This window comes from Punica granatum, chromosome 4 (genome assembly GCF_007655135.1).
Source record: "Punica granatum isolate Tunisia-2019 chromosome 4, ASM765513v2, whole genome shotgun sequence".
Taxonomy (NCBI): Eukaryota; Viridiplantae; Streptophyta; class Magnoliopsida; order Myrtales; family Lythraceae; genus Punica; species Punica granatum.
In genome coordinates, this window is record NC_045130.1 from 28,306,345 (window position 1) to 28,317,721 (window position 11,377).

The 11,377-nt window shown below is 39.6% G+C and overlaps 2 protein-coding genes across 2 annotated transcripts; one reads left to right on the top strand and one right to left on the bottom strand.

The window, feature by feature from the left end:
- Window positions 1-397: 397 nt before the first annotated feature.
- LOC116205366 (peroxidase 27-like) lies at window positions 398-1,899 on the top strand. Its single transcript, XM_031537948.1, has 4 exons — window positions 398-669; window positions 804-989; window positions 1,092-1,257; window positions 1,397-1,899. The coding sequence occupies exons 1-4, from the start codon at window positions 451-453 to the stop codon at window positions 1,798-1,800; spliced, it is 975 nt and encodes a 324-aa protein (XP_031393808.1). The 5' UTR covers window positions 398-450; the 3' UTR covers window positions 1,801-1,899.
- A 2,199-nt stretch (window positions 1,900-4,098) lies between these two features.
- LOC116205218 (protease 2) lies at window positions 4,099-11,144 on the bottom strand. Its single transcript, XM_031537735.1, has 11 exons — window positions 10,390-11,144; window positions 9,813-9,991; window positions 9,267-9,489; window positions 9,018-9,159; window positions 8,736-8,933; window positions 8,272-8,403; window positions 8,046-8,174; window positions 6,540-6,937; window positions 5,815-6,031; window positions 5,120-5,310; window positions 4,099-4,574 (listed from the first exon to the last, which is right to left on the bottom strand). Exons 1-11 carry the CDS (start codon window positions 10,764-10,766, stop codon window positions 4,397-4,399), a joined length of 2,364 nt encoding a protein of 787 aa, XP_031393595.1. The 5' UTR covers window positions 10,767-11,144; the 3' UTR covers window positions 4,099-4,396.
- Window positions 11,145-11,377: the final 233 nt, after the last annotated feature.

The window sequence follows — 11,377 nt, forward strand, 5'->3', positions numbered from 1 at the left end:
CTAACCCCTCTTTGTAACTTTACATTTTCCTTTACTAAATTCATGGGTTTTCCTCATAATTAAAAAAAAAATCTCTCTTTCCTCTGGTACATTAATAATATCATCCTGCATGGATCATCCTTCAAGCTTTCTTCAATATAAGCTCGTTGGCGCGAACCCATCAAGAACAATGTTAATTCAAGTCAAACCCCTCTGTAGCATGTAGAATATCAATTATCTCGCAATCAGTCACAACTATAAAAGATAGAAAAAAAAAATTATAATTTACTAGGTCGACCATCTTTAAGCCAATAATCATATGCAAATTGATTGTAATGACAGCCTGTGAACGTAATGAGTTGAGGGAGGGAAGTGACTTCTCAAGAGAAGTATATAAATATCAAGCCGATGATCAATCTCAAAACACCAAACCACAACTTTACATCTCTTTGGTGTTCCAAGCTAAGACAGATGGCTACTTCTAAGCTTTTCTCATGTTTGCTCGTCCAATCAATGCTCTTGCTTCTCGTACTCGATGCTGCTAATGCGGAGCTGAAAGTTGGGTTTTACTCAAAGGCTTGCCCCAATGCAGAAAAGATCGTTAAAGAAGTCATGGACCAAGTCATGTCGGTCGCTCCTTCCCTTTCGGGTCCTTTGCTCAGAATGCATTTCCATGACTGCTTTGTTAGGGTAAGTGCATATTGGTATTGGGAACATTGAGGCTCCATGCTTCCAGCATCATCGTCGTAATTATCACGTCAGAGTGGTTTCACGAAACTTTCATGCACATGCAACCATTTATTATATATCTCTACTTCTTGTAGGGCTGTGATGGTTCAGTTCTTTTGAATGATACCGTGAACCTTCCCGAGAAGATCGCAACACCAAACCTAAGTCTTCGAGGGTTTACTACCATCGATAGGGTGAAAGCTGCATTGGAGAAGGCATGCCCGGGCATAGTTTCATGCTCAGACACTTTGGCTTTGGTGGCTAGGGATGTGGTCGTGGCGGTAAGCAGTCTCTCACAATTAATTCACTCGAATTATTTATCACCCATTAGCATAAACTTTTTATGAAGAATAGCTTCAAAAGAGATTTCATGGTTATTTCAGATGGGCGGACCGGGGTATGATGTTGAAACTGGAAGAAGGGATGGAAATGTTTCCAATGCTTTTGAGACGAGAGGCAATCTGCTGCCAGGTACTGCAAACTTTACGGAGCTGAAATCGCTTTGGCAGGCAAAGGGTCTGGATGTTAAAGATCTAGTAGCACTCTCTGGTATGTACGGATTATTCACAACCTTTGAACTAATCATTTTAGCAATTCGACGTTGACATGTTATGTACAGTTGCCTCTTAATCGAGGAGAATGCCCTGGTCTCTTTTTCATTAAGAATTTTGAAAAACCTTTTTATCAGGTGGACACACGCTCGGGACATCTCACTGCAGTTCCTTCAGCGACCGTCTCTACAACTTTAGCGGAACTGGTCGCGCTGACCCATCGATGGACCCGAACTACGTGGCGAGGCTGAAGCTGAAGTGCAAGCCCAATGACAACACAACTCTTGCCGAGTTGGATCCAGGCAGTGTTAGGACCTTCGATGGGCAGTACTTCACGCTGGTGGCCAAAAGAAGAGGTCTCTTAACATCAGATGCGGCCCTTCTTGTTGATAGCGAGAGCAAAGCCTACGTCCTGCAGTTCACCACTAAGGGGTCCACCTTCTTTAAAGATTTCGGCGACTCGATGGTGAAAATGGGCCGGATCGGCGTGCTCACGGGTAACTCTGGTTCAATCAGAAAGGTCTGCTACAAGAATAACTAAAGGGTTACAAAGATCGTGAACATGAAATGAGAATGATTGTTTGAGCAGTTTATATGTTTTGTTGGGTTGGTTTGTCGGTGAATCGTACTGTTTTTAATAGTTTTGGTGCTCCTGTTATTTTTTATTTTTTATTTTTTATTTTTCTTATGACTTTTGTTGTAATTGGAAATAAAAGCATTATCTCTTCACCGACGACCTTGATTAGGGTGATGGTGGCTGAAATCGGGGCCACCACTGCTCCCTTCCCTCTCCACCCTCTCTCTCTCTCTCTCTCTCTCTCTCTCACAGTAATTGAATTAAAAGAAGGGGCCAAACTGTAAAAATATATATATATATTGGGCAGAACATAAATATAGCCCTAGAAAACTACAAATTTTTAACACTTAACTTTATCAAATAATTTTGACCTAACCAATTAAGCATTTATTCTTTAAGTGATTAAATTTTCATCACTTAATTTTAAATGCTTAATTTTAAGTCCAAACGAGCACAACCTAAATATTTCTTCCAATAAAGTGTAGTCTCTTGAATAAAGAATTAAGTCTTGAGCTTTCAGATATCAAGTGGTGTACACCATGCACTGGTAGTTGGTAATTCCTCTCGAACTTCCAGTAGATATGACTTGTGAAGCTTTAATAATTTAATAGAGTACATTGGACGAGAGAATACGTTATCACTGAGTTAATAATACCTTTGACAAGTGCAGAAAAGTCATTAATTATATATATGCACAGGTCGTGTTTGGTCGCCGGCATATGGGGCATGATAGGAATTGTGAAATCCTAACCCCCATTTGGTGACTGCAAGATTGGGATTGGGATAGACCGGATATATTTAGAGTAAGCTATCAATTTCATCCTTAAGATAGTTTATTTGCATCAGTTGAATCCCTTGCACGAAATTTGCATCAATATAGTCCTTATCAACATCAATTTGGTCCCTTGTAATATTAATTTGATCCTTAGAACACCAATTTCATCTATGAGCATCAATTTGATTCTTTTGCAACATCAATTTGGTCCCTTGGAACGTCAATTGGGTCCCCAACTTATATCGATTTGGTCTCTCTCTCTCTATTGGGAAAGGTCTAAGTTTCCAATCCGACTTTGAAGCATTTATTCTCATTGGACAAACCTCTAGTTCTTGTGTTCTTAGTGGCTATAGAGAGTTTATACGTAGGACTACAATGTAGGATCAAGTTTCGAGCCAAAAAGCAAGTAAACGAGCTACAAAACTAGTGTTGAAATTCAATTTTTATTACCATTAAGGCAAAAACTTTGGAGAATGATATCTTTCAAACTGTGCAATAAAATTACGAGCCATCACATGTTGTAGCGTCCTTACAGCATGAGGAATCTAACTAAATAATTTTTTTTTGGATTTAAAATGATTATATAAAATTTGCTATTAATAACCCACAAACTCTCTCTCTCTCTAAAACATGGGAAAAAGGAGAACACCGGACATTGCAAGAGGAAGAAGCACCGTTTCCTTAATGGCCTGAGCAAGCGGTCATGCACTCCTTCGAAAAAAATGAGATTGAATGCACGACCAATGCTCCAATCTCAAATTTCACTCCTCTACAAAGCATTAAACTCAAGCTGCAATCTTCCATATAGTAAGAAAGAGAGAGAGAGAGGACGAAAATATCGCAGCTTCTACAAAGCCGAGATTGAGATTAAGCATGGTCGAGGTCGAGGTTGAGATTGAGAGAGGAGTGAGATGTGGGCCTCTTGATCGTTCTTTTTATTGTACCATTTCTGCTCCTAGTGGCTCGCCTCCAGTCACCGCTACCAAGAAAATATTTTTAAAATAAGAATTTTATGAAATGTCTGCATTTAGTGAAAAATAAATGTATAGAATAGAACTACGAGTATCAATTTGTTCACAAAAAATTTAGACCAAGTTGATGGCCCTGCTGCAATGTTGGGTTCTCGTCATTGAGGACCCAACCCCACCCCTTTCCCCCGCCCCAAAAACAACCCACTCCTCCCTTTTCGGTTTTTTTTTTTCTTTATTAATATTTTTTCTATTTTAATATAAAGTTTCAAAATATTAGGAAAATTAAGGAAAATTGTAACTACACGATCAAAGCTGCAAAAGCGCAAGAGATTGAGGATAAAAATAGCGAAGAAAAAGAAAGGGTGGGTGTGAGGGGGGTACCAAAATAACATCAAAAGTGTCTTTCCCGTTTGCATTTTATGCTCTGCCTAGACATAAAAAAATTGATTATGATTGTGATGCCACTATTTAATCCATTCCATCGAACAAATATTTCAGTCGCCACTTGCGTAGCAATGGATCAAACTCCAACAATCTAGAATTGGCTTGAACGCTTACATATTTGTGTCTTCACGTTTCGATTGAGCTCTGGCAATTCTCAAGCAGTACGGATTTGAAGTCGACCTCATGAAAAATTGTTCTACATAAAATTTTAAATTTCTACAGTGAATATATTGAGTTACGTTCTAACACGACACCAAGTGATAAAGTGCCAAAATAAGTGTTGTATTAACCCAACAGTCCCCTTCTAGCTCACCTTTTACAATGACTTAGCCCTTCTAAGTGACCCTTCTATGATGGTAAAGCAAAACTTTTACGAGCCGACTACCTTTAAAAGGAAAGCGGTCTCCAGTGCTGACTCTTTACAGTGGAGGTACCGGTTCTCCTCGACTATGTCTGTTGTCAGATTTAGCAGAACAGGGCATTCAGGGTCATATATGGTGCGCTCTCGGACCCGAGCTGCCCATTTTGCAGCTTCCCATACACCAAACCTGAAACATGTGGAAACACAATGAATTTCTGCTTGATGGAAATACATTGAAGAAAGAAATGACAGACTTATAATCTCTCAAACCAATAGCTTAATGAAGATAAATATTCATTGAATAATAGAGAAAAGAGCATCAATCTTGCTTTTTATCCATCATATCATTCTTGCGCAAATTTTACTGCCATTTTTATGTGGATAAAGTCGAAAATTGGACACAGACCACAAAGATGAAAGGAGTTACTTATTCCAGTTTATGTTTACAGATTAGTTTTTTTTTTTCCAACTAAAAACTACACTCTTTACTACCTATTTAATTCCTGGTGGTGACTGCATTCACCCGTTAGGACTCTATGGAAAAGGCAAGGAGCGAAATCCGATCATAATGCTGTTGCCGCAAATTTTAAAAGCAATCGCTTTCATCCTGTTGAATCTTTTACACCCGTAAGATGCAAGAATATAACTTGTCGGTCTGGAATTCTCATGTTCACAAAACCAAATGGTTGAAATCCAAAGATGGTGGAGAATCAACAAGGAAGAAAAACCTACCGAGTGCTGAAAGAGGAAGTTACTAGTACTGCAGGGAAGACTGTATCTTTTGGAATATTGTCGTAGGGAGAGTATCTCCGTATGGCATTGAAGTCGTCAACGTCCCCAGGGTAACCAAACTCTTCATAGTCTGCAGCTATAAGAGGCAAAATTGGGTACAGCAGAGTGTTGGTGGGATCCAGAAATGGAACCTGAAAGAAAACTAAAAGTAGATTAGGCAAAACATTATAAGAGGCCTTAACTTTAATGACAGACAGCTTTCAGAAGTCAACTCATAGCATACAGTGACTTTATGTCCTTACTGCGCTAGAGAAAGAAAGATGCAGTGTCCTGTTTTTGGTTTTAAAGAGCATCATATTTCTTCATATTTATCTCCTATGGTATGTGAATTTGCATTGAAATATATCAGCATAGATGCCTGTTTCTCCATCGTAGTCTTGTATTAAAATCGAACAAATGATTTTGTTTTCTTATATATATATATATTCCACCTAAGATGCTTTGAAAATACTAGAAAGACATAAATTGGAAATCTAGTGACTCTATGAAACAGAAGCGGGATATTACAGCAGTGAGATTTCCACAGAGGAATTACACCAAAATTATCAAGAGTTTGATGCAGCTCTCATTAACAAAAGGATGTGCAACAAAAGTTACGTATAGATAGAAGCAAGTAAAGAACAAAGCCACTCAACCTTCAAAATGGCAGCCCGAAACAAGTCGGGGCGCTGATTGATGGCTGAAGCAACCAAGAGTCCCCCAGCACTATATCCCCAACCTGCAAGTTTATCTTCTTTCACGATCCCTTTGTCCATTAGGAACCTTGCTGAGGCAATGTAGTCCTCAATCGCATTTTGCTTCTTTGCGCTTCTTCCATCATGATGCCATTTCTTACCCCTTCCCCCTCCACCTCTGAATGAAGAGCCAAAAAAGAAAAAACACCAATTCACACCTCAACAAAGTGCTTCAAAAATCCATTAACAACACCAGAAAAGGCAGGTAACTTTCACATATAGAAGATCAAAATTGGCAATAAGTATATAGATGAATAATGCATCTGCAGTTTCACATCTAGACCACTTTACAAATGCTAGAGTATTGAAAAGGCCAAAGAATGATTTCAAAAGATAAGTTACTAGGGCATTCGGCTGTGATTTTGGATGGTCCTGAGCAACCTATAGATTGAAACTACAACCAACACTTCATGTTAATTAGTCTAATAAGCTCCAAAAGTTGAGACTACAAAGACTATGTTGGTGATATGCAAAAATTTACGTCACCAAAATGAAGCAGAGCTTAAAAGATTAACCTGCCCCTAGTAACTGGATATTAATAGTCCTGAACGAACAGGCTTCAATACTGGAGACAGAGAAATTTCAAATAAACTAGAAATTTAGGACAGAATGCACATGAAACACACCTCACATCAGCATACGCTATTACCCAACCACGATCGAGGAGGCTTTTCAGTTCACTGCGCCAGCGTTTATCGAGTAACTCACCATAAGCTCCATGTCCATGTAGAAGCCCCGGATTTGAATTTTCTTTTCTATGACTATGAGAGTACACAATAGTCAGAGGAACCATCACCCCATCATGTGAAGGAACGTCATAGTGCTCCCAGCCATAAAACTCAGAAAGTTCGTTCCACGGGTTGTTATCAGATTCAACATCAATCAAGGAGGACAATTTTTGATTGATTCTACCAGAAGAAGCTGTTCCATACAAAATCCGTGTTCTCTCATGAAGCAAGTTCTGTTGCTGAATAATATTCCACGTTCCATTTGACAAGTCATAATCAACCACAGCATCAGGCATCTAAGAAATCAGGAGCAAAGAAAAAATAACAGTAAGGCCAATACCTTTTACCAAAAAATATAATATGTAGCAGCATGTCAACAACTTGAGGGATATCTAAGATAAACATCAGCAATAAACACATGCATGCACAGATAATGATGAAGAGCCTGTAAAAGTAATGCCTTGTCCATGCTCGTATGGACCCCCCCTCTTTACTACTTATAATGATAAGATTTTATTTCCTTTTACATATAATTTCAAAAGGGTTGTTTCAGCATACTACTTCCCTCAAAGATCTCCCAATTCACGTTAATCATCCAACTTCTTAATACAGAGAAGAGTAACTCTAGGAAATGTTCCTAACTGGTTCAGTTCGATGTGATAAAGATGACATTCTTTTCTTCAGTAAAGAAAAGCTCCAAAAGTTGACCCATCTTCTTTATGAGATAATAAATGAAATCATATTCTCCCTTTCAAGTTTCTACATTTGCAATGATTTTTGCTGAATTTTAGGCTGATCATGCTAGGGTACTGTATCTTCATCACTACCTTGTTTGTTCAGAATTACCGCAAAAATGAATTAACATAGTCTACTGTCCACAAAACTAAAAATTTCATCTTCAATCATCTTGTATCATACTATAAGACGAATGAAAAATATATCTCTGAATTGAGGGCACTAGCTGGTACTTCTAGACCAACCCCACACAGCATTTAGATCCTAGAGTTTCAACCTCAAAGCCTCTAACCTTCACAAAACTGCATTATGAAATTCATATACCTGCGCAGCATATCATGGGGGCACGGAAAGTTCAAACTATCAGTCTGCAGAAATTCTAGGGTATGAGCTAAATTTATAGAAATTTAGAGTGAACTTCTAGTTTTGAGCAACATTAGAACCCCAAAAACTGACACTGAGCTGCCACACATACACACACACACACACACACAAAATCCAGTATAATCCATTCTAACGAGATTTACTCAGAAGAGACTAATTGAACTCAGTGCGTATTCTTGTTGTACTCCATCTATTCCTTTCAAGTATTGCTTTTATGAATATGAGGAGAGCACATGTAATTGCAACTAAAGGAAAATATAATGAAGCTGGCAGTATGTCACATACCACAGGTGATGATATTGTAAAACGCATGGTAGTCGAGCAGAAATCATAATTCGGACCTGGTGAGATTTGGGTTACAGATTGTGGAAGAGGTAAGAATTGTGGATTAAGCTCCTTCAGATTAAGTTCACCCTGCCACAGGGACAAAATTTGTGTTATAAGGAACGAAAAAAGGATGCCAAAATGATCTTCCTGATCCTTTAAGTCATAATTCTGTTCACAATTTTACCTTCCCAACAGGCAGAGGTAGCGTGACAGAGCAAATTCTGAAGTTTTTCCCTTCCCTTATAATAAGTGCCAAGTACTTATCGCTGAAGTCTACGTCCTCAACTACTGAGTCTTCTTCGAGAACAAATACATTCTACATAATAGATACGAGAAGGCAAGATCCTCGTCACAAATAATTCTAATACACAGTGAATAAGTAACTGAGCAGTGACACTCTTTTCTTTTTTCTCCTTTCCCCCCTTTCTACTTCTTCTTTGAGCAGTAACTAGGGCAAAAGAGGCTGAACTAAGAAGACAATTTTCTGGATTAGATTAAACAAGAACTGTTTGCAGAAACTTCTCCAATGCCAAAGTGAAAGATGACAAAACTAGATGGTACAAGAAAAGCAGCCATTAGTCATTGAGAAGTGCTATAAAAGCCGATCAAAACTTAAACAAAAAAGACAGGCATCGTTTACCCACTGACCTCCCAAATTCTTGGACCAGAAGTGCTAAGTGGACTTCGTAAAAGATAATGGTGGTCAACAGATTGACCATCCTTGGAAGCATCAGTGAACAAGTAAAGGATCCCTCGATGATGTTCGACTATGCAATGGGCTTGCCCCTCACATTCCCAAATCAATGTCAAGCCAGAAAGTGGATTAGCCGCATCTATTAAAAAGACCTGAAAAATTATCATTCTGGTAGTCATTGCTTCCAAATTTAAATGTAACATGATTAATGAATTAAATTTGTCCAAACTGAATACCTTGGAGGACGTTGTAGAGAATGTGTTGACAGTCACAAACTGAAAATCTTTGGTATGTCTTAGATTAACATAAACATTGTCGTTTGGTTCTTCTAGGAGCAAAACATCATCTTCAACTGATCCAATCATGCTACAGTATATCCTTAATAAACGAAAAAAGAAGTTGATCTTCACTAATCTGAACAGAAAAGCAAACAACCAATAAAACCAATAAACAAAGCAGAGTTAGAAACAATTCAAAAACCGTACCTAAATGGCCTCTTATTCTGATCGGTGACGACATACAACAAAGCCTTTCCTTCCATTGCCCATGCTATGTTTGATACCCTTTCAGCTTGAGGCTTGCTACACAACGAACCAGAATTTAAGTTCCTTACGGACAACTTAAAATAGTCGTTGTCCTTATCATACATTGTGTATGCAAAAAACTGATGATTCGGAGATACTTCTGATAATTCCTCATATGCATAACCTAAAAATTGAGACGAGGATAAGTGCTCAATTTTGGTGACTAGGATAGTAGAGTCTCCAATTTATATTTCTATAAATGTAGGTACACAGAAACGAGACAAAACAAATATCAAACACAGGAATAAAATTTGCAGTCCCAGCATAATCTGTATAACATGATTTAGCAAGACCAGAGCAGCAGACCCCACAAGAGCTTTATAGATAAGCATCTAAACACATACTACAGAACAGGCTACTGCAAGGTTCCTGTTTCGACTATGTACTTTCATTAAAACGCCTCAATATGGAAAGAAATGGGACAAAGCAAGCTCGCCGGCAGCATACCTCCAAATCTTTCGGCCTCTTGATTGTAATCTATCAGCTTCTGCTCAATCCTCTTCCCAGAGGTAAAATCAAATCCAGCAGAAGGAGATTTATGTGAGATGAACTCTTTGTTTAAGCTGACTAATCTTCGACACAACACTGGATACTGCTTCCCTTCTTCAACACGACGATAGTATACCCTGGCAAGATGAACTACCATCATTTTCATTACAGAATAACAAGAAGATTCGTGCAAATCAGAAAGCAAACGCCCATTGACGCCAAGAATGCAGGAAAACTAATGCACATTGCAACGGGGTGAATAACATGGCTCTCTCTACCACAGCACTCCACACGTAATAAAGTGCCGACCAGAGCAAGACAGAATCGAGACTGCCCAACAAGAGATCGAGCCCGTTCCAACTCTCGTAATAGCCACATTTCACATAATAAGGTTGGAGTATCGATGGAAAAGTGACAAATTGAGTCATCAACCGCCTACCTTGAAAAATAATTAGACATTGATAAAATAATGTCAATTAACTACAAGCACAAACTCATTACTCATTGGCCTCTGAAGAGGAGGAGCAGAAGGTACCAGGGGCCCCAACGAACGGGAGGGGTGGAGAGGTCGTAAGAGAGGCGAGAGGCCATCTCCGACATGAGCTTGCTCTGGAGCTTCTCGGTGTCAGACATCACCGCCTCCGTGTATTTCTCCTCCTGCTCCATGTACACATCCATGTGCCGCATCGCCACCTTGTCATTGAGGTTTGACATCCAGCTGTACGGGTCCTCCCATGTCGCGTCGTGGAGCGTGAAGCTCTGCGGCTTCTGCGGCGGCTTTGGGGGTTTGGGGGCCTTCGGAGCCGGCTGCTGCCTCGGGGGCTTGTAGTGGGCGTAACGGAGGAGATTGACGGCAGCGGATATCTGGTGGGGACGGCGGTGATAAACTAAGAAACTCCAAGAAATTCTCATGGATTCTTTTTCTTTCCCTACAAATTTTCGAGCAACAGAGCCCTTTGAGTTTTGCAGGTGACTAGAGTTGAAATGAAATCCATGAACAAACACGCGGTAAGGGCGAGGCCGGAGGCAACAGGCCGCGAGAGGACAGGAGAGGCGAGAGAGACTGCGACAGCCGGGGAGGCGAGTGCGAGAGTGAGCAAGAGGCCGCGAGAGCAGAGAGAATTATGAGCAAAGGAGGTGGGAGACTGGGAGAGGCGAGAGGGAGAGAGGAATGATAGCCAGAGGAAAGCGACGACCGAGGCGGCCACCGGCGACGAAGAGAGGGCGAGCCGGAGACGCGAGCGCGGTAACTGAGTGGAGGGAAGACGGAACCTGCCCGAAGTAAATACCCTAATTGTTTTTGGTTTTCACTTGCAAATTTTATGAATTCGTTAATAATTAATTGAAAATAATCAACACATGCATAATTATAATGTGAATAAAAAGATAAAATAAAATTTTATGTATCGAGTAAATTTATCACTAAAAAATTGCGAGTGAAAGATAATAAATATTATCATATTATACATCTAAATGTACACAAATCAATCTTAGAGAGAGAAAAAAAGGCCTAGGAAAAAATA